General features: G+C 42.3%; 2 protein-coding genes across 2 annotated transcripts in view; one reads left to right on the forward strand and one right to left on the reverse strand.

The window, feature by feature from the left end:
• Nucleotides 1-23275, reverse strand: part of LOC308259065 (olfactory receptor 52H1-like) — a gene marked incomplete at both ends in the record, with an annotated part of 349856 nt that overhangs the window by 15682 nt on the left and 310899 nt on the right. The gene's annotated exons all lie outside the window — the stretch shown is intronic.
• OR52B6 (olfactory receptor family 52 subfamily B member 6) lies at nucleotides 5864-10021 on the forward strand (the record flags this gene model as incomplete). The annotated part of the gene is made up of 2 exons (XM_080709014.1): nucleotides 5864-5927; nucleotides 9027-10021. 2 exons carry the CDS (start codon nucleotides 5864-5866, stop codon nucleotides 10019-10021), a joined length of 1059 nt encoding a protein of 352 aa, XP_080565140.1.

Genomic DNA, 23275 nt, shown 5'->3' on the forward strand with positions numbered 1-23275 from the left:
ACCCACGAGCCGGGAGTCAAGTCAAGCAAGGTCTCATTTATCTCTCTCCAAGCAATCATATATATATATATATATAGCACCAAACCATGAGGGGAATTCCCATGGGAAATAGCCTAGCCTATCCAGGATAAAAGTCACTAGCACGTAGCTCACAGCCAATCCCAGGCCAGTACATGAGCCATTCATGTGTGCGGAACCTCCTTTAAAGGGAAAACTGCTCAGTCTCTCCACCCATAATGAATGGGGAAAACACGCCTTCATAGCTTCCTCCAGGCACCATCTTTGCCCCTTTTCTGCTGAATCAATTTACTTAAAGTTTTGCCTTAGGCTGTAGGCCGCTCAGGCCGAGGAAGGCTACATCTCCTTAGGCGCTGTATGGACACACCCCATCAGGTGCCTTTATGGAGAATCGGTTGGCTGTAGATGGATGGATTTATTTCAGATTCTCTAACCTGTTCCATTTGTCTATGTGTTTACCAACAATAATAATAATAGTAATAACAATAACATCAACAAATGCTGGCAAAAATGTGGAGAAAAGGAACCCTTATATACTGTCATGGCAACGTAAATTAGTACAGCCACTACAAAAGATAATATTGATATATTTCAAAAAACTAAAAGTAGCCGGGTGTGGTGGCACACGCTTGTAATCACAGCATTCGGAAGGCTGAGAATGGAGGATCGCAGTTCGTGGACAGCCTCAGTTACTTAGTGAGGCCCTTTACAAATTAGTGAGACTCTGTTTTAAAATAAAGAATAAATAACAGGGCAGGAGGTGTAGCTTGGAGGTTGAATGCCCTTGGGTTCTATCCCTAGACCTGCAAAAAATAAATAAATAAATAAATAAATAAATAAATAAATAAATAAACTAAAAGTAAAAGTAAAAACCAGACATCGTGGTGCACACTTGTAATCCCAATACAGAGACAGGAGGATTGCAGGTTTGTGGCCAGCCTCAGCTACTTAGTGAGGCCCTCCACAACTTAGTGAGATCCTGTTTCAAAATGAAGAATAAAAAAATCAGAGCTGGGAGTATAGCTTGGAGATAGAATGTCCTTGGGTTCAATTCCCAGCACCACAAAAAAGGAAAAAAAAAAAAAACTAAAAGTAAGCTAGGCATGGTGGCACATGCCTATAATCTCAATGCTTGGGAGACTGAGACAAGAGGATTGCAGGTTCACAACCAGCTTCAGCACCTTAGCGAGGCCCTCTGCAACTCAGTGAGATCCTGCTTCCAAATAAAGAATAAAATAGGGCTGAGGAGGGGGTGTAGCCCAGAGGTAGAATGCCCCTTGGTTCAATCTCTAGGAACACACACCCCAAAACACACACACACACACACACACACACACACACACAAAAGTAGAACTGCCACATGATCTTCCTTATTCCTGGATGTATATCCAAAGGGAATAAAAATAGCATACAAAAGGCATACTTATATGCCCAATACCCACATTTATTATATTAGCTATTGTTCGTAGAATCAGCCTAGATGACTCTAAATAGATGAATGAAGAAACTATGCTGAGCTCTGTGTAGGTGGGCTTATCCATCGATCACACAACATATAATTCCAAACACTTTTATCAGATAAGTCTGAACTAACATTTTATATCTGGACAGAGGTTTACTCTAGATAATATGGACAGAGTACTCTTTTCCATCCAAACACACACACACACACACACACACACACACACACACACACACACTGGAGTATTAGTCTCCATAAATAAGAATGGAATTCTGTCATTGCACCAAAATGAATGGAATTGGGGGACCGTATGTTAAGTAAAATAAAATAAGTCAGACACAGAAAAACTAGTATCATATGTGAAAACCAAATTAAATAAACAAATAAATAAATTTCTCTGAAAGTAGAAAGTGAATTACTATGGATGGAAAGGCTGCAGAAGCTGGGAGGTTACAAAAATAGAAGAAGGTTGGGTAGACATGATCAATTCAACGTGTGCATATATAGAAATATAATACATCCCATTAATCTGTAGAATAAAAATTAAAAGAATTGGAGACATAAAAGACATTTAAAAAGGAATGAATGAAAGGTAAAGAAAGATTTGGGTCAGTAGACACCAAGTAATGACTGGTTAGCACCATTGCACCCCAAAAGGCTTGGAAGATGTACCTATTAGACATTTGAGAGTTTATTCTAAGCAAAATGGGTAACTGCTTAATAATTTCTAGAGGAGTAGACTCATCTAGGTTAGAGTTTAGTCTGACTGCTGTAGATTCTGAGTAGAAAAACAGGAGATAGAAAATAAGGGAAACAACAATTTCCTTAATTAGGCTATTGAAAAATTTTAGGGGAAAGAGGTGATCATGTATTAATACGAAAATGCATTCAAAGGATTTTCAGAAGGTGCAACCAATTATAAATAAAATTTTAAATAACTGAAGAACATTAATGAGATCAAGAGAACAAACTTTAAGCTGGGAGTAGTGGTATACACTTATAATCCCAATACTTGGGAGCCTGAGACAGGAGAGTCTCAGATTTGCAGCCAGTCTCAGCAACTTAGTGACACCCTCTTCAAAATAAAAAATAAAATAGTGCTGGGGGTATTCATCTCAGAGGTAGAATGCTCCTGGATCCACTGGAAAAAAAAAAGAGCAAACTTTGATATAAGAAACTATTTGTATTTTGTACTATTAAATAAGATAATTAAAGAAGATATGTTGCTAATGAGAAAATAAAAGGGAGAAGATGGCAATTTTTTTTTTCTGGTGGTACTGGGGTTCCTGGAAGCCCTTCTACCTCCGGGCTACACTCCCAGACCTATTTTTACATTTTTATTTGGAAACAGGGTCTCCTAAGCCAGCACTCACGGCTGGCTTCGAACCTGCGCGACTGGCTTCGAACCTGCGCGATCCTCCTGTCTCTGCCTCCCAAGCGTGGAGATTACAAGCGTGCGCCACCACGCCCGGCAATGGCAATTTTTATATGACCATATTGACTAAAGTTTTTATTGGAAATCTAAAAAAAGACATCAAATAGAGTTGGCTATATGGAATTGAAAAGGAATTTGGAGTAGGATGTTAAGCTTGGGAATTTTCAGCATAAAGATGATTATTGAACTCATGAGCTTGCTGTGTGCTACACACATTTAACCTCAGAGCAAGCTTACTCTATCAAGTATTACTTTTTCCTTTGTCTGAAAAGAGGGATATTGAAACAGGATAAAAAATGAAGAGTAAAAATTGCACACTTTTAGCTGGGCATGGTGCCTTATTCTTATAATTCCAATACTTGGGAGGCTGAGACAGGATGATCACAGGTTCAAGACTAGCCTTAGGAACTTAGCAGGCCCTCAGCAACTTAGGGAGATCTTATTTCAAAATAAAACATAAAATATGAATGGGGGTATATCTTGGAAGCAGAATGTTCCTTGGTTCAATTCCCAGTAAAACACAGACACACACACACACACACACACACACACACACACACACACATACACACTGCACATTTATGTTCTTTGATGAGAGAAAATTGGTTTTTTTTAGACCTTAAATAATGTTTACCTTTCTTATCTCTTATTGAATGTGCCAATAATTTTCTCCAACAGAGTTTAAATCTTGTAATTCATAAGAATTTTATCTATCATTGGAGGGGCTTATTGCTACTGATTTGCATAAGAAAAATGCTTGGTATTGGAAATTGACCCCAGAGGTACTCTACCGCTAAGCTACACCCCTGCCCTTTTTATTTTCATTTTGAAACAGGGTTTCTCTAAGTTACTAAGATTGCCCTTGAACCTGCCATCTTCCTGTCTCAGAATCCCAAGTACTGGTATTACAGCTGTGTACTACCATACTGGGCTGGTATCTCAATTAAAAAAAAAAAAAAAACTAGACTAAACAAAATAAAATCTGACCCAGAAGTGGAAGTCATCCTATATTTGGAAGATGCTGAAACAAATCCATACTATTTCCTGTCTCCTGAATACTAGCCTTTACTATTTCTGCTTTATTTATTTATTTACTGTTCGTTTGTTACTGGTACTGGGGATGGAACCCAGGGGCATTCTACCTCCGAGCTATACCCCAAGCCCTATTTTATTTTATTCTTTATTTTGAAACAGGATCTCACTGAGTTGCAAAAGGCCTCACTGAGTAGCTGAGGCTGTCCAAAAACTGCAATCCTCCTATCTCAGCCTCCTGAATGCTGGGATTATAAGAATGTGCAATCACACCCAACTATTCTGCTGTATTTTAATGTCTCAAGTTTCTTCATGCTTCTTAATCAAGATTCTGCAAAGCATTACTATCACCATTTATTTCATCTATAAAACCTTTTCATATTTCATGCCTCAGTTGTCACAGTTACCCTCCTCCTCCTCCTCCCCCTCTTCCTCCTCCTCTTCCTCCTCTTCCTTCTTCTTCCTCTTCCTCTTCCTCTTCCCCTTCCCCCTTCTTCTTCTTCTTCTTCTTCTTCTTCTTCTTCTTCTTCTTCTTCTTCTTCTTCTTCTTCTTCTCCTCCTCCTCCTCCTCCTCCTCCTCCTCCTCCTCCTCCTCCTCCTCCTCCTCCTCCTTCTTCTTCTTCTTCTTCTTCTTCTTCTTCTTCTTCTTCTTCTTCTTCTTCTTCTCTCTCCAGTCCCAAACACAGTATGACACTCTGTGAAGCCTCCCATAACTCTACCACACAAAATGATTCCTCTGGACTCTGAACTCCCAAGCACTTTGTACTCTATTGTTAAAATCACTTGTAGTCTTCTGACCTCAGGTTCTGGCTCACAAAAAGGATCAATCAAGCTTTGTCAAATGTGTAGATGAGCCAGACAGACAGTAAGACCTATACATCCTTCTCTTTAGGATGACACAAATGTAGGAGATTCTTAGGGGTATTGGAGGAGTGAAGAGTGTGCTAAAATTATAAAGAAACATGAGTTTGAAGATAGACACGAAGAAAGTAACAAATAGCAAAAGCTCAAGAGGAAAATGCTTTCCAGAAAGACAATGGGAAGAGAGAAACAAGAGTGGGGATGAAGGATGGAAGAGAACTGGTCTTAGAAGAAAAAATGCAAAGTGAAATGAACCCAAAATTTCAAGCCAAGAGCTCTGAGATGCTGCTGAGTCAGGGAGTCTATCAGTAGATTTCTTCTATTTGCCTCTGTGCCATAGTGTACCTGTGCATCTTGCCTCCCTGTGTGTAATGGGTGGCAATTGACCCAAATAGTAGGGGAGGGAATTGGGGAGGAAAGGAAAGAATAAACAAGGCAGGAGACTCTCTGTTCCCAAAGGAGAAAAGGCTTGAATAAACACTGTATGATGCAAGACCTACGATTCTACTCTCTATATTAGTAAAACATGAACTATGTGTGAAGTGTTCAGCTGAGAAACTGGGAGTCTGAGAAGGTGACATCAAGAAGGTAAGTCTGAGACATATTTCTAGGATGGAGAGGAGGGATTAATACAGAAGAGAGAATGATAAATGGGTACCAGGTAAATAGACATGTTCAAAAGAGAACAATAGTCTCTGTAGTCATGTTCAAAAAGAAACAGTGGGTCAAATAGAAGAATGGACTAGGGACCTGAATTGAATTGTTTCCTTGGGAGAAGGGCAGTTTAGAGGGTCACTTTCCAGGTAAGGACAGAGATAGTGGTGAGTAACTGGTCCTCACATTTCTTTAGCTCTTGTACTCTCATGCACTCAACATGTGAATGAATTCAAAGGATTTCAGAAGATGCAACCAATAACAAAGCATGCTAGCTAGGCAAGTGCTCTACCATTGAGTTCCTAAGAAAGATGCACGAGTCATAAATTACAGATACGTTCTATCCTCAGACATTGAGATAGAGTAGAAGGAAAAAGTTAAAATCCTTTGTATGTGGAGCCATGTGTAATGGATGTATGAGTCAAGTTCCTGGACAGAGCAGTCGGGTAAAGGACGCAAAAACAGGTGAGAGAGACTCACTGGAATGGTAGAAGCAATGATTTCTCCAGTAGAAAGAAGAAAATCAAAGAAAAGACAACCAGAGGCTAGAGAAAGCAATATAAAGGAGTTTATGTTCGATGTTCTAAATTCCTGCTAGCAGAGATACACTCGTTTACTGTACTAGGGTTTGGAGGAGAAGAAAAGAGAGAACATTTGGGACCAACATCATTGGTTAAGAAACCACTAAGGGGTAGGGCATGGTGGCACTGTCCTGTAACACAATACTTGGAGCCTAAGACAGGAGACTTGTAAATTCCAAACTAGTCTAAGCAATTTAGCAAGATCGTTTCAAAATAAAAAATAAAATAGGGCTGGGAATGTAGCTCAGAGGTAGGACACCCCTAAATTCAATCCTCAGTAGCACAAAGAGAAAGAGAGAGGAAGGAAAAAAGGAAAGAAGGAAGGAAGGGAGGAGGAGGGAGGGACAGATGGGTGGGTCTGGATTTGGTGATGCAGTCCTGTAATCACAGTACTTGGGAGTTTGAGACAATATAATCACAGGTTGGAGGCCAGACTAATCAATTTAACCAGACCCTCAGCAATTTAGCAAGATCCTGTTTCAAATTTTAAAGAAAAGAAAAAGTAAGGGCCAGGGGTGTAGTTCAGAGATAGAATGCCCATGTATTTAAATCCCACTAGCTCTTCCACACAAAAAAAGAAAACAGTAAGAAAGTTGCATGTGGTGACTCGGTCTGCAATCCTAATACTTGGAAGGCTGAGACAGGAGGATCATAGGTTTGAAGTCAGCTTTAGCAACTTATTGAGACCCTCAGCTACTTAGCAAGACTCTGTTTCAAAATAACAAATAAAAATAAAATAGCTGGAGTATAGCTCAGTAGTAGACTACCCCTGGGTTCAATCCCCAGTATCACTAAAAAAAAAAGAAAAGAAAAGAAAAAAAAAGAAACCAATAAAAAATAAGTCAAAGTACCAGACATGGTGGCGAACACTTATAATCCCAGTCTTGGGAGGCTAAGACAGGAGAATCACAGGTTCAAGGCCAGCTACTTAGTGAGGCTCTCTGCAACTTAGCAAGAACCTGTTTTCAAATAAAGAATAAAAAATAGGGCTGGTGTTGTGGCTTAGAGGTAGAATGCTCCTGGATTCAATCCCAGGTACTGCAAAGAAAGAAAGAAAGAAAGAAAGAAAGAAAGAAAGAAAGAAAGAAAGAAAGAAAGAAAGAAAGAAAGAAAGAAAGAGAGAGAGAGAAAGAAAGAAAGAAAGAAAGAAAGAAAGAAAGAAAGAAAGAAAGAAAGAGAGAAAGAAAAGAAGGAAGGAGTCAAAGGATGACAGAGAGGCTCTGGTGAAAACTGCCTAGCTTTTTTTCTTTCTTCCTTTCCTTCTCTTGTTCTTTTTATTTTCTTCTTCTTCTTCTCTGTGTATGTTTATGCTGGAAATTGAACCCAGGGGCATTTTACCTCCAAGCCACACCCCAGCCCTAATTTTATTTATTTATTTATTTTTTTCATTCATTCATTCATTCATTCTATACAGTGTCTCAATAATTGTTGAGTGCCTCATTAAGTTGCTAAGGCTGGCTTTGAACCTGCGATCCTCCTGCCGTTACTTACCAAGTATTGGAATTATAGACATGTACCACTATACCTGACATAACTGCCTAGATTTTCAATAGAACAGATTACATATCTCAAACAATGATCTACTACCTAATACCTAAGAATGGAACCTGGGATAGACCCCACTATGAGGAGTGGCCAGTGACCAAGAGAATGTCATGTGAAACGTGGTGGGTATCATTCAAGTTTCTGACAAGGAAACTCAGGCTGGCGGAGTTAAAGCCTGAAGCCAAATAAAAGTGAATAAAATCTTCTTGTATTTAAAATATTCAACTTTATATGAATCATCTACCTCTGCCCTGATTTGACTCTAGAAATTATAAATATCTTTAGTGCCAAAGAAAGGCTTAGTTGGAAGGGAGAGGAAGTTCCGACAATGACAGAGGGAGGGATCTATGGACAAGGGTGTTCTCCACAGAAGGAGCAGGAGGTATGAAAGATGGATACTGAACTGGAGTTTCTCACTAGCTTGGAGATGTCGAAATGTTCATGGTTGCCTAGGCTGGGGTGCTGGCAGAAAATCACTGGGAAAGCAGAAAGGGAAGCAGCCTGTGAGTCCAGGCTACCTTAGAGGATGGCTCATTGTTTAGGGGGACAGAGAAGAAGGCTTCTGCAGGTGCTGATGTCAGGTTGTGTAGGTGGACACATGGAGTCAAGGATGAACATGACTAGAGAGAGGCTGCAGGAGAGTGAGCACACCAGACAGTGCAAACCAAAGATGAGAACAAGAGGGCACGAGACCCATGGTTATTAACCTGCAGCTTCTGTGCCATTAGTGTGTGTTCTTATTGGTTTATATATATAAAGTGCGCGCGCGCACACACACACACACACACACACACACACACACACACACACACACACGTCCTTTCTAAATGCCATAGCTGTCTTCACTGTCTCTAGACTTATCAGAGCATCTGTATCTGAAGAAAAAGAATAAATTCTGCTTTGCTACTACCCCAACCCTACTCTTCTGCAATGTCTGCTAAGCAGAAGCAGTTGTTCTTTGGTGCAGGGCTGCAGTCCTCTGTGAAGAGCTTGGAACTATTGCAGAGATAATCACAGTTCACATGCAATAGAGTTTGTAGAAGACTTTTCTGTGATTCTAGAGGTGGAACCCAGCAAGTGCTCTACCACTGAGCTATGTCCCTAGCTCTAGACTTTGTTTCTGATGCTCCAGATATTGCTGTTTCTCAGAATCTGTGGCCCTGCACTGAGTCTGCAATGGTTTTGAACTCTATAGTTTTCTAAAAGTGTTGATACTGTAGAGTTCCCTAAGGGTGCAGAGCTTCTCTGCGGAAAAGACCTATGACTGTGGGCTTTGTGCAGAGCCAATATGTGATTGTCTGTACAAAATTTGCCTTGATGTTGAGCCCTTAATTGTAGGGCCCTGAGTACATGCAGACCTTGTGGTTTATTTGCAAGCCTTTCTGGGCACTCTGTTAGCCTGTTCAAAGACTGAAGCTATTTCTCCCCTCTGATACAGGCTCTGCAAAAATCATGGCTTTTTTGTCTGCTGATGTCATAGCTGCTGTGAACCACTCTGATACTCGCCTGGCAGGCTGTGTCCTCACCGGCATCCCCGGGCTGGAGCACCTACACATCTGGCTTTCAATCCCCTTGTGCACCATGTACATAGCTGCGCTAGTAGGCAATGGCATGCTGATTTGCATCATCCTCTCCCAGCCGAGCCTGCACGAGCCCATGTACGTCTTCCTCACCATGCTGGCCACTGCAGATGTGCTCCTCTCCACCTCTACCATGCCTAAGGCACTGGCCAACTTCTGGATAGGTTCTAGCCACATTTCCTTTGATGGCTGCCTCACCCAGATGTTCTTCATCCACTTCCTCTTCGTGTCTGACTCTGCCGTCCTACTGGCCATGGCTTTTGACCGCTATGTGGCGATCTGCTCCCCCCTGCGATACGCCACAATCCTTACGAGGAAGGTCATTGGGAAGATCGCCGCTGCCACCCTGGCCCGCAGTTTTGCCATCATGTTTCCATCTATCTTTCTCCTCAAGCGCCTTCACTACTGCCGGGCCAACGTCATTGCACACACCTTCTGTGAGCACATGGGCATTGCCCGTCTGTCCTGTTCTGATATCTCCATCAATGTCTGGTACGGGTTGGCTGCTGCTCTTCTCTCCACGGGCCTGGACATCATCCTCATCGCTGTTTCCTATGTCCACATCCTCCTAGCTGTCTTCCGCCTCTCTTCTCAAGAAGCCCGGTCCAAGGCCCTGAGCACTTGTGGATCCCACGTCTGTGTCATCTTGCTCTTCTATGTCCCTGCACTCTTTTCCGTCTTTGCCTACAGGTTTGGTGGGAAACACATACCACGTTATGTCCACATCCTGCTAGCCAACCTCTATGTGGTCATCCCGCCTATGCTCAATCCCATTATTTATGGAGTGAGGACCAAGCAAATTTTGGAAGGGGCTAAGCAGATGTTTTCAACTCTTGCCAAGGAATTTAAGTAAATGCTCTCAATTTGGCCTCAACTTAGTCCTTCTTATACTTACCTACTGTGCTATATTCACTACATCTTTACCGCTACATTTTCCAATTATCCATGTTATTTTACCTATGTACCAAATTATTTATTTATTTATTTATTCATTTATTGCCAGCTTGGGGATGGAACCCAGAGGCATTTGACCTCCGAGCTATACCCCCTGCCCTATTTTTTATTCTTTATTTTGAAGTAGGGTCTCACTAAGTTGCAGAGGGCCTCACTAAGTAGCTGAGGCTGTCCTCGAACCGTGATCCCCCAGTCTCAGCTTTCTGAAGGCTGGGATTACAAGCATGTGCTACTACACCTGGCATATCAACTTATTTAAATAGGTAGAATACTCAAATTCTGACTTATTTTCTTGGCAATCTATTTTAATACTCACCTCACTCTCTTCTACTATTTGAATGCAGTTTAGTTCCCCAATACCTCAAAAAAACTACTAACTAACTAAGGGTGATATGATAACTAACCCAGAATTTATCATCCAAATAGAACTTTCTTTTTTTATTTGTTTGTTTGTGTGGCACTGGAAATTGAACCCAGAGGCATTCTACCTCTAAGCTGCACCCCCAGTTTTATTTCCAATTTTATTTCTTATGTGGAAACAGGGTCTCGCTAGATTGATGAGAGTCTCACTACTCCAGATGCTGTTTTTGAAACTGAGATCCTCCTACAAGTAATTAAGAACAATTACTTAGCCAAGGCAAATAGAGATTAAGTCAAATAGGACTTTCTTAATCTCTATTTGCGGACTTCTGGGAAGATGGCGACCGAGAAAAACGGGGCTTAAGAGCCCCGCTAACAACCAATCTCCATTACCACAAAATCAGCGCCTTTCATAGCCAGAAAACACCATCACCAGAGAAACAAAAAAATCACCAGGCTCCAGAGAGAAAGCGGACTGAGAACAGAGCTCAGAGCCACAGAGGAGATACACCAGCCTCACGCCCGAGGACGCGGCAGCAGTGCCATACTGCCGGTGGCAGCAGCAAATTCACCGGATGGCTACAGCAAGCCGAGGTGAGCCGCTGCGGAACAGCCAGGCGGGATTTCTCGCCGCAGGTAAAATCTAAAGCACCCAGTGGCTGAGCTCAGCACACGCCACAGGGATTCAGCGTGGAAATCAAAACCAAGAAGAAATACGCCAGCCTCACGGCTGAGGGCGTGGCAGCGGCGCCATATTGCCACCGGCGGCAGCAGCAAAGAATTCACCAAATCCAGTACAGCTACATCTGCGTACTCAAGAACAGTGAGTCAAACTGCGGGCCACAGAGGAGAAATCCCAGTACTGTACTCCCTGGGACTTGACCCAGTGGGGGAGTGGCAGTGGCAGAGATATCACACCATAGGAGAACGTGCAACCTGGCACCCCCCACAGTCTAAAGCAGCCTCTATCGACTCCCTGGGTCGGAGACTCTGCGATACAACCCAGTAAAGGAGTAGTGGGGTCTGAGATACTACATACTCGAGATCCAGGGCACCTTAAGTGAAGTCATAGTGACCCAAGGGAAGAACCCAGAGAAGGCACAAACTTCCAAAATCATGGGAAAGAGGAATAACACTGAAGCAATGAATGCCCACAACCCCACAACATCAGAACCCAATAAAACAAAAAATCAGAGATTTCTAGAAGATCAAATTAGAAAAATAACTGTAGAAATAATAGAGGTGCTTCGAAAAGAACTCAGAGAGAGCCAAAAAGAGATAAAGGATGCAATTAATGAAGTAAAGGCCTCAATTCAAAGCACAAACAACCAATTAGTTCACATGGAGAACAGAATCTTGCTCCTAGAAGATGATCATTCCAAAAATGAACGCATAGTTTCTAATCTAGGAAAAAATATCCGACAGCAGGAATCTGATATTGAAGAAATATGGGCCCATTTTAAAAGAGCTAACCTAAAAATAATTGGAATAGAGGAGGGAAAAGAAAGTGAAACCAAAGGGATCAACAATCTCTTCAAGGAAGTAATAGCAGAAAATTTTCCAAACATAGAGCAAGAGGTTGATACACAGGTCCAAGAAACTTAAAGAACTCCCTTTAGACAGGATCGGAGAAGAGGATCCCCACGCCACATAATTGTCAAAATGACCAATGTGGAAGCCAAGCAGAGAATCTTAAAGGCAACAAAAACAAAGGGCCAAGTGACATTCAGAGGCAAACCAATTAGAATCACTCCAGACTTCCCAAACCAAGTCATGAGAGCCAGAAGGGCTTGGAGTAACATATTCCAAACTCTGAAAGAAAACAACTTCCAGCCAAAAATTTCCTACCCAGCAAAACTTTCTATCAAATTAGATGGAGAAATAAGAAGCTTCCATGACAAACAGAAACTGAAGGAATTTATGTCTTCAAAACCAGCACTAGAGAAAATATTCAAAGAGATTAACTACAAAGAAGAAAAAGGTAGCACACACCAGAACCAGAGAAACAAGAGTTTCCATCCAACAGTCACCTAAGATTGGTTATCTGTGGAGATTCATTACTTATGTTAGTCTTTTACCTATCTCTAAATTGTATTGTTTGCTTTTATTGTTGCTAATTTTTAGGATTTCTAGTTGGAATATTAATATACCTTCAGATATAGCATTTGGAAATATTTTATCCCATTCTATTAGTAACTGTTAACTCTGTTTACATTGTCTTTGGATATACAATTTTTTTTTTTTTTAGGGAGTTTGTATACTCTTCTGTTGCCTGTGCCATTGAAATCATATCCAAGAAATCACTGCCAATTTCAGTGTTGTGAGGTTTTATGACCCAGATTTTCTCCTAAAAGTTTATAGTCTTAAGATTTATATTTAGGTCTTTTATCTATTTTGAGTTAATATTTGTATATGGGATTAGGTAAGGGCCCAACTTTATTCTTTTCCATGTAATTATTATGTTTCAACAATATCTAGTTAAAAGATTATTATTTCCACCACAAAATGTTAGTTGAAACCTTGTCAAAAATAACTTGACAATATAGGGAAGAATTTAGCTCTAGGCTTTTATTTAACTCCAATGGTTTATATATCTGCCTTTAGAATAGTACTACACTGTTTCAATTATTGTAGCTTTATATGGTTTGAAATCAGAAAATATATATCTTCTAGCTTTGTTCTTTTTCAAGATCGTTGTGGGTACCTAGAGTCCATATTCCATATTAGGATAGATTTTTTTTCTGAAAAATAAATATATAAATATATGATAGTTTCACCTAAAAAAAATAGAAAAAAATATTCTCTGATAAGAAAGAAAGCAAAAAGAAATATTGAAATGTTATCTTTAAGTCATCAAAAGCTTGGTATCAGACAAATGAAACTGTTATGTGAGATTATCATTTTTAATTTAGGATAAATTGCTATAATACTAGATGTCAACCACTAAGCCAAGCATGGGAGGGAGGGATGGGGAGAGAATGGGGTGGGGATCGGGTGGGGGCTGACTGGGCGATGTGTGCATGTATGTCTACAAAAGTTTGTATCCCACTATGATGTATGAATACAGTGCACCAATAAAAAAAAAATTATAAAAAATCTCTATTTGCATTGGCTAAGTAATTGTTCTTAATTACTTACATTTATCTTGACATTTATTTACTAGTTCCATATTTTTCTTATGAAAACACCTGACATGTCCATATTTGATTTAATAAAATTACTCACTTATCACTAATTTTTTTTTTTTTTTTTTTTTTTTTTGGTGGTACTGGGGTTCCTGGAAAGCCTTCTACCTCTGGGCTACACTCCCAGACCTATTTTTATACTTTTTTATTTGGAAACAGGGCGATCCTCCTGTCTCTACCTCCCAAGTGCAGAGATTACAAGCATGCGCCACCACGCCTGGTTTATCACTAATTATTAATGAAACGGGGGTCTCTTTTGAGCCCCCCAAGATGGAAAGGGGGGTTTCCTGAGAAGAAAGCTGGAGTTTCATCAAAGATGAAATGGAGTTTCTTAAGAAGAAACTCGGCATTTCCTTACCAGGTTCTTGTCTATGGTGAGCGAAGAATGACACCCACAGACCTCAGGAAGGGGAGTAAAAACGTTTATTGGAAGCAGCAGGGAATAAGGAAGATGGCTGAACACCCCAAAGGGGTGGTCGGAACTCTTGGGGTCCAGCAGCTGCCTTCAGGACAATACTTGAGAGTAGCCCAAGCCAAATTGCCTTCAGTTGCATGCTGCTTTCTTCCAGAGTCCATGCGATCTGCCAGAAGGGAATAGGAAAAAGTGGCCAAACACCCCAAAGGGGCTGTCGGGGCTCTGGTGTCCAGTAGCTGCCTTCAGGGTCACTACCCGAGTGTCGCCCAAGCCAAGTGCCATCAGTTGCAAACTACTTTCTCCCAGAGTCCATGCGATCTGCCAGAAAAGAGGTGCAGGTCACCCCTAGGGGCCCTGGTCAGCCTTGATGTCCAGCAGAGGGCTTCAGGTCACTACCCAAGAGTAGCCCGAGCCATGTGCCCTCAGTTGCACTCTGCCTTCTCTCAGGGCTAACACGACCTGTGAGAGAGAGAACAGCTCCCCATAAGGGGAGGAGGTCCCGAGAGGGAAAAACCCAATTTGCTATCTGACTAGGGGCTTTGCCAATGCCTGCGAGTCCTCTTTTGGTTAGGGTGACTTTTGGGATCCCGGGAATTCTGGGAAGCAGCTCTTAGGATTTGTATAGGGTATTTGCAAGTCCTTTGAAGAGTCTCCTTTCAGACTTGCTCCTGGGTTTGTTCATTAGTAAACAGATGGCTTTTGTGAAGCTCTGGTCCTTCTTATCTCTGAACCTTTGGAATTTCAGATATTCACCCCTCAGGAAACTCAGGAAATTAACTTTTTCTACGGAGGCCTTTTCCCTATCTGCCTATTTCCTTTCTATCTCCTCAATAACACTAGGAATCAGCCTAGCCCGATTTTCTCCCAGAGTGAGAAGAGCAACTTATCCTTGAAAACATAGTTCATATCTCAACCTTGCCCTGCCCGCTCCCATACTCAGCCCACAGTGAAAGATCCACCTTTTTTTTTTCTTTATAGTGCAACTGGACTGGGGCATTCTACCTCTGAGTTACATCCTCAGCCCTATTTTTTATTCCTTATTTTTAAAACAAGGTCTAAGTTGCGGAGGGTCTCACTAAGTAGCTGAGGGTGGCTGCAAAGCTGTGATTCTCTTGTTTCAGCCTCCCAAGTACTGGGATCACAAGCCTGGGTTCCTGCCAGTCCCTATTTACATTTCTCTGTCCACAGCAAATGTGCTTAGAATTAAACCACTCCGGTTATATGCTCCAGTTCAGCAAACTCTAGGTAACTGCTTTTACCTCTGCATACTTTTGTTCACCCACCCCAGACTCTGAGAGTCTTGAAGGCCCTGAAGCAAACAGAACCTCACAGGTCTGAGTTAGGAAATAGTTATTAGTAACCAACAAGAAAGGAAGCGACCTTTGTCATGGTTCTGGACTTTCTGACAGAGCCCTGAAGCAGTAACTATGCCTACAGAGTTTGTGTCTTCAGATTCTGAAAGAAGTAGAAGTGAGAAGAAAAAAGCTGGTCAATGCTCCTAGGTGCTGGGTCAGCTTCCAACCTCGGTAACTCCAGCTCATTCTCCTGACGGCTTTGCTGGCCGAAAACCTGAAGGCATGGACACAACTTTTCTAGAGACATCATAGTCAGGAAATAGTATCAAAGTTTGGAAATGGGAGAAAGGGTTACTGGGTGTCCACAGAGTGGAATGTTGGGTGTGGTCTAACAACTCCTCCAGTTATTATCTGATTCTATAAAGGTATGGTCCTTTGATTGTCTTTGATTAACAGGGCTTAAGCTAGTTTTATAAACCCTGTTGACTATAAAAAAATGGTAACGATGTACATATTTCCTGTCTAACATTGGAAATGATACCTGCTCTTGGTAAATGCAAATTAATTATGTCTGATAGAGAATAAAAATTTCTTGTCATATAGTAATTTCCCAGAAACATAATTTATTTATAAAGCAAAGTTTATTTATTTATTTATTTATTTATTTATTCATTTATGTATGTATGTATTTATTTTTTGCGGTTGTAGGGATAGTACCCAGTACCCAGGGGCATTCTACCTCCAAGCTATACCCCCAGCCCAATTTTTTGTGTGTGTGGGTCTGGGGATGAAACCCAGAGGCATTTGACCTCCGAGCTACACCCCCTGCCCTTTTTTTTATCCTTTATTTTGAAACAGGGTCTCACTAAGTTGCAGAGGGCCTCACTAAGTAGCTGAGGCTGTCCGCGAACTGCAATCCTCGGGTCTCAGCCTCCCGAATGCTGGGATTACAAGCGTGCACAACCACGCCCAGCTTTTGTCATATTCTTATTTGAAATAATTATAATATATTTCTGGTTCCCTCATTAATTTGATAAATATTTGGTATGTGTTTCTTATATCTTCATGTGTATTATAACTTTGTGTTTTCAGTTATTTAATAAGAGAGAAGATAAACAGGAACAGGGAAGAGAAAATGAAATTAAATAGCATTACAGACTCATCTGAAGCCATTGACACCTATAATTTCAGTATTTGGAAGGCTGAGAGAGAAGGATCTTAGATTCCAGGTCAGCCTTGGTTTAGCAAGACTCTGCTTCAAAATAATTTTTTTTAAAAAATGAAAAGGGTGTAGCTCAGAGGTAGAATACCCCTCAGTTCAATTCCCAGCACCAAAAAAATTTTTAAAAAGCTATAAGAGTTTTATGTTTTAAGGAGAAAATCAGTGATTCAGTATAGTATAAGGAGAACGACTAACCCCACCTGCAGTCTGAGAAACTTTATAGAAGTGTGGGAGAGAATAAAGATGTGTCCTCTGGAAAACAAGGAGTCAGGTCAAGAAAGCCAAGGGGATTTTCCAGAGGGGGAAAAAAAAATGGTAATAATACAGGGGATTTTGCTGGTGATTGACTGTAATCTAGTAAAGGATTTCCAGGGTCCAAGAGAAATGGCATATGAAATCAAATGAAGGAAGACACAGAACCTTGTGGGTGAAGGCCTGAGCAAAGCCTTTTCTTTCTTCTTCTTCTTTTCTTTCTTTTTTTTTTTTTTAATTTTTCAGTACTTGCCATGGGAGTACTTGCCATGGGAGTACTTGCCATGGGAGTACTTGCCATGGGAGTACTTGCCATGGGAGAAGAGTCATTTCTTCAACTCAGAATCTATGAGATCCTTGGCTGATGAAACGGAAAAGAATTTCAGCATGTACCAGAGACACAGACAGAGGTTAATTTAGGAAAGTAAGAAATACACGTTCAAGGGGGAACGTGGGCCACCTCAAGAGTGAGAGCGTTCTTATAGAGGACTTGAGGGGTGGGCAAATGGTGAGTGTGTGATGGGGTGAGCTTGCTTCCCTCGATTCACTGAACTTTTAAAGAACATACATTCTAAAGGCTAGCAAAATATATGCACCAATTAACTGGATGTATGGTGCTGTAATATTTACTGAACCTTTTAGGAATTTAGATCTGAAGGAAAACAGACCTTCAGGGTAAAGATGAGGCAATTATGGAGTTTATAGGTTTAAAGTACAGTCTTCCTTTCTTCTGTTTGTCTCTTTTCTACCTTTTACCTTTACTTCTCCTAGCCTACCCCAATACTGATTATTGAACCCAGGAGTATTCTGTCTCTGAACCCGGGGGCAATCTGTATCTAAGCTACACCCCCAGCACTATTTTAATTTTTAGTTTGAAACAAGTTCTCACGAAATTATAGAGGGGCTTGCTAAGTTGCTGAACCTGGCTTTGAACCTGCCATTCTCTGGTCTCAGCCTCCCAAGTACTAGAATTACAGGCAGGCAGCCAGTGAACAAAGACCTTCAGTCTTTTTTTTTTTTTTTTTTTAATGCTGTACTGGAGATGGAGACCATGGGCATTCCACCTCCGAGCTATACCCCCGGCCCTATTTTTTATTATTTATTTTGAAACAGGGTTTCACTGAGTTGCAAAGGGCCTCACTAAGTAGTTGAGGCTGTCAGCAATGATCCTCCTATCTCCGCCTCCCAGATGCTAGGATTACAAGTCTGCCTCACGATGCCTGGCCCTTCAATCATCTTGACAGAGTGATCATTGCCTTGTTCCTCGGGATCTTCTAGTAATGCCTGGTGATGAGGATGAAGGTGTAAGTGGTCAGCCTTGAAAATTCACTGCTAAGAATGTGCAGGCTGGGGAAGGAGGCTAGTATTCTCTGGAGCAGGGGAGCATTCTCTCAATTTTGGGGGTATCACTCCAACATTCTTCTCCATTTTGGAATATGTTGGACTTTCTCTATTTTCCACAGCATAATCAAGTACTCTCCAGGCTTTTGTGTGCCTTAAGCACACAAAAGTGGGACTCCAATATTTTTGTGTGTGTGGTGGTGGTACTGGGGATTGAACCAAGGGTTCTTCTATCCCTAAACTATATCTTCAGTCCTATTTTATTCTTTATTTTGAAACAGGGTCTCACTGAGTTGCAAAAGGCCTCACTAAGTAGCTGAGACTGGCCAGGAACCTGCGATCCTCCTGTCTCAGCCTCCCAAGTGCTAGGATTACACCTTGCCCAGTTTATTGCTTATTTTATTTTATTTTATTTTATTTATTTTTTTGGTGGTACTTGGGATGGAATCCAGGGGCCTTCTACCTCCAGGCTATACTCCCAGACCTATTTTATATTTTATTTGGAAACAGGTTCTCTTAAGCCAGCGCGGCTGGCTTCGAACCTGAGTGATCTTTCTGTCTCAGCCTCCCAAGTGCGGGAATTACAAGCGTGCGCCACCACGCCCGGCTTATTGCTTATTTTAAATTGTGGAGGGAAAAGCAACCACCACTGAAGCTAAGACCTCAACAGCACCATTTGCTGCTTTCCAGAGATGTCCGGTTTCATAGAAGTTACTTGCAATTCAACATCTGGCCACCAGTCTTCCTTGCTTGGGACATGGGTTTCTTTCTTTTCCCACCACTCAGGGATTGGAATGGCAGTATTCCGGAAAAAAGACTGGGAATAGCTAGGTGTACTTTGGTCTTGGCCCTTAACAGGTCAAGGACCACTGATCCCTTCAAGACATTGGTTGTCCATGCTTCCCCATCCACCCCCAAGAGCTGTCTTGTCTCCCGCAGGTCCAGATCTGCATCTGCACTGAGGTGAGTGAGCCCTGCAGGCTCCACCTCCTCACAGAGGTTCTGACTCCTCCAGCTGACAGCAGCTATTGGCTGGTGTTGGGTGGAGAAATGTATGAATTTTGACAGTTTCAAGTGTGGCACAAGGTTGGCGGGACGAAGGGCAGCATAAGAAAGCTGACCTTGAGCCACAGAATGCCTGTCAAAGGCTAGTGTCCAGCAGATCCGGATGCCGGAAGCTAAATGAGGTGGGCAGGTGGCCCCAACGCTGTGGATTAAGAGGTTCGCCATTAGAGGAAGGTCAATGAGAGACCTGCAACCTACAGTCTCCCTTCTCTTTCTGCTCCAGGAGGTAATGAGGAGATAGAAAGGAAATAGGCAGATAGGGAAAAGGCCTTGGTAGAAAAAGTTAATTTCCTGAGTTTCCTGAGGGGCGACAAATGCCTGAAACAAATGCCTGAAACTCCAAAGGCTCAGAGATAAGAAGGCCAGAGCTTCACAAAGCCATCCTGAGTTTCCTAATCAACAAACCCACCGAGCAAGTCTGGCATTCCTGAAAGGAGACCCTTCAAAGAACTTGCAAATGTCCTATGCAAATTCTCCTTGGAATCTCAAAGTCACCCTAACCACAAACTGACTTGCAAGCGCTCAGGCATCAGCCAGTCAGATGGCAAAAGCGGGGACTTCCCGCTCGGGACCCCCTCCCCTTTTGGGGAGCTGTTCTCTCTCGCAGGTCGTGTTGGCCCTGAGAGAAGGCAGAGTGCATCTGAGGGCACGTGGCTCGGGCGACTCTTGAGTAGTGACCTGAAGGCCTCTGCTGGACATCATGGCTGGCCAGGCCCCTAGGGGTGACCTGTACCTCTTTTCTGGCAGATCGCGTGGACTCTGGGAGAAAGTAGTTTGCAACTGATGGGCGCTTGGCTCGGGCGACACTTGGGTAGTGACCCTGAAGGCAGCTACTGGACCCCGGAGTTCCGACCGCCCCTATGGGGTGTTCGGCCACTTTTCTCTATTCCGTCCTGGCAGATCGCGTGGACTCTGGAAGAAAGCAGCCTGCACCTGAAGGCAATTTGGCTTGGGCTACTCTCAAGTATTGTCCTGAAGGCAGCTGCTGGACCCAGAGTTCCAGCCCCTTTGGGGGTGTTCAGCCACCCTTGCCCCATTCCCTGCTGCTTCCAATAAACCTTTTACTCCCCTTCCTGAGGTCTGCGGGTGTCATTCTTCGCTCTCCGTAGACATGAACTCGCCGGGGTTTTCTCGCAAGAAACCCCCGTTTCAGTAAGACCAATGTCTTTTCTTGTAAGAGCTCTTTTGAGATATAACTCACATACTCTGCAACTCATTTTAAGTACTATATACAGCTCGGTGTGGTGGTGCACGCGTATAATTCCAGTACTTGGGAGGCTGAAACAGGAGGATCGCCGGTTGAGGACAGCTTCAGGAATGTAGAAAGACTCTCAGAAACTGAGCAAGACCTTGTTTCAAAGTAACAATAAATAAAATAGCAGTACATGGGAAGCTGAAACAGGACAAACTCAGGTTTGAGATCAGTCTCAGCAAATTAGTGAGGCCTTCCGTAATTCAGTGAGATCCTGTTTCCAAATAAAAAATAAAATGTGACTGGGATGTGGCTCAGAGATAGAATGTCCCTGGGTTCCATTCCTAGTACCACAAAAATAAATAAATAAGTAAATAAAACCGGGCTGGGATGTAGCTCAGAGGTAGGTTCAACCCCCAATAACACAATAAATAAATAAATAAATAAATAAATAAATAAATAAATAAATAGTTATATACAATTCATTTTTTCTTTGTATTGAAGAATGAATCCAAGGACCTCCTACCTCCAGGCTACACCCCCCAGCCTAATTTTATTTTTTATTGGAAACAGTCTAAGTTGCTGAGAATTTCGGTAAGTTGCTGAGGTTGGCTATGAGAACCTGTGATCCTCTGGTCTCAGCCTCCCAAGAACTGGGATTAAAGGCTTGCGCCATCACCCCCAGCTCTGTTTTTTACTCACAGAGCTGTGCCGCCTTTGACATAATCTATGTTAGGGCATTATCATTACCTCCCCCCCAGATGATATCCTTTCATCAGTCACTCCATCTCTTCTATTCCATCTTCCAGCCCTGAACAACTGTTAACCCACTTTCCGTTTCTATAGACTTGCCTATTCTGGATCTTCCTATGCGTTTTTTGTGTCTAACTTCTTCTGCTTAGCATAATGTTTTTTATGGTTCATCGGTGTTACAGCAAGTATCGTTGTATCATCACTTCATTCCTTTTTTTGTGTGTGTGGTACTGGGAATGGAATCCAGGGGCATCTACCTCCGAGCTATACCCCCAGCCCTATTATTTTTCCTTTTTTTTTTTTTTTTTTGGTGGTACTGGGGGTAGAACCCAGGGGCTTTCTACCTCCGGGTCACACTCCCAGACCTATTTTATATTTTATTTGGAAACAGGGTCTCACTAAGTTGCTGAGAGCCTCACTAAGTAGCTGAGGCTGGCTTCGAACCTGTGCAATCCTCCTGTCTCAGCCTCCCAAGCGTGGGGATTACAAGTGTGCGCCACCATGCCCGGCTCCTTCTTTCTTTTTTTTTTTTTTTTTGAAACAGGGTCTCACTGAGTTGCAAAGGGCCTCACTAAGTAGCTGAGGCTGTCTACAAACCGCGATCCTCCTGTCTCAGCCTCCCAAATACTGGGATTTACCAGCATGCACCACCATGCCCGGCTCCTTACGGTTTTGATTTGTATTTCTTTAATGACTAATGATGTTGAATTCAGTTTATTTCCAGCTCCCCATGACCCACGTACAGTTTTGGGAATGGAAATATAAATCCAGTACTGAAGGATAACAGTAACCAAGCCAGGCAGGGTGGCGCATGCTTGTCATTCCAGTACTTGGGAGGAAGAGTCAGGTGTAACACTTTCAAGGCCAACAGGAACCGGAAGAGGCCTTGTGTGAAAATAAAAAGAGCTAGAAGTATAGCCCGGGGGTGTAGCCCAGCTGGGTTCCATCTTCAACCGCCTCCCCCAAAAAGAAAAAGATTAGATTGATGAATAAATATAGTAAATCCAATTCATTTAGGATGGTAAATGTTTAAGACTTCTGTATTATTTTTCTTGGAGCTCACGTCCAAACCTGCTTTCTCAGATTCCAGGATACAGTAGCACTCCAGGCTCCCTCACCTAACTGGAAAGGGAAATTACATACTTATTATGTAGGGGTTCTGGAAAGCAGGCTGGAAGAAGTGCTTTCCTCCCCTATATGAGAAGTTAACTAGAGAAGTCTTCTCCCATATTAGGATTAGAAATAAGGTATTAAAATATAGTTAAGATAGAAGTAGGGTAGGATTGGAAATAAAATCAAGATCCATCCAAGGACAAGGGTAGGGGACCCACAAGGTCAAAGCCTCTAATCTCCAGCTTGCCGGCCAAGGTGTTTGTAAATGGGACCCCATCCCCATATCTCTGAGCTAGATCAGCAAACAAGGCCAGGCTAATCTGCTCTCCAGGCAGATTATTCAGTGCAGAGATAAGCTTGGCCCAGCCAAGGTGGGTGGGAAAGGCAGAGCAGGCTCTGACGTGTGTGGATGCATGTTTTAAAATTATTGGTTGTACTTGTTTGTCCTTGTATCTGATTGGTTGTATTCTAAGGTTGGCGGGCTCTGACGTGTGTAACCACTCCCTCATGTGTAACCACTCCCTCCTAGGGTTATAAAATTCAGAGCGTGGAGTGGGGAGGGGTCGAACCTCGGCCATGGTGTCTTGGTCTCGACCCCTGGCTAGCCGGGACAATAAACCTCGCTTGCATTTTTACATCTCTTGTGAGTCCTTCGATATTTGGGTTGGTGGGCAATCCTTGGACCCTTCATTTAAAATGTTTCAACTGGGCATGTGGGGAATGCACACCTATAAATCTAGTGCTTTGGAGGCTAAGACTGGAAGACTGCAAGTTCTCAGTCAGCATGAGCAATTTGGCGAAACTCTAAGCAACCTAACAGAAACTTGTTTCAGAGATAGAGAATACCCCTATATTTAATCTCCAGTACCATCACACAAAAATGTTACTTTCAGTTTGCGGTGACAGTTAATGTATATGTGTGCTGGTCAAACATTATTCTGCATACTTCATAAGGGTATT

The sequence above is a fragment of the Muscardinus avellanarius genome, assembly GCF_963383645.1.
Source record: "Muscardinus avellanarius genome assembly, chromosome: 1".
In the NCBI taxonomy this organism is placed as follows: Eukaryota; Metazoa; Chordata; class Mammalia; order Rodentia; family Gliridae; genus Muscardinus; species Muscardinus avellanarius.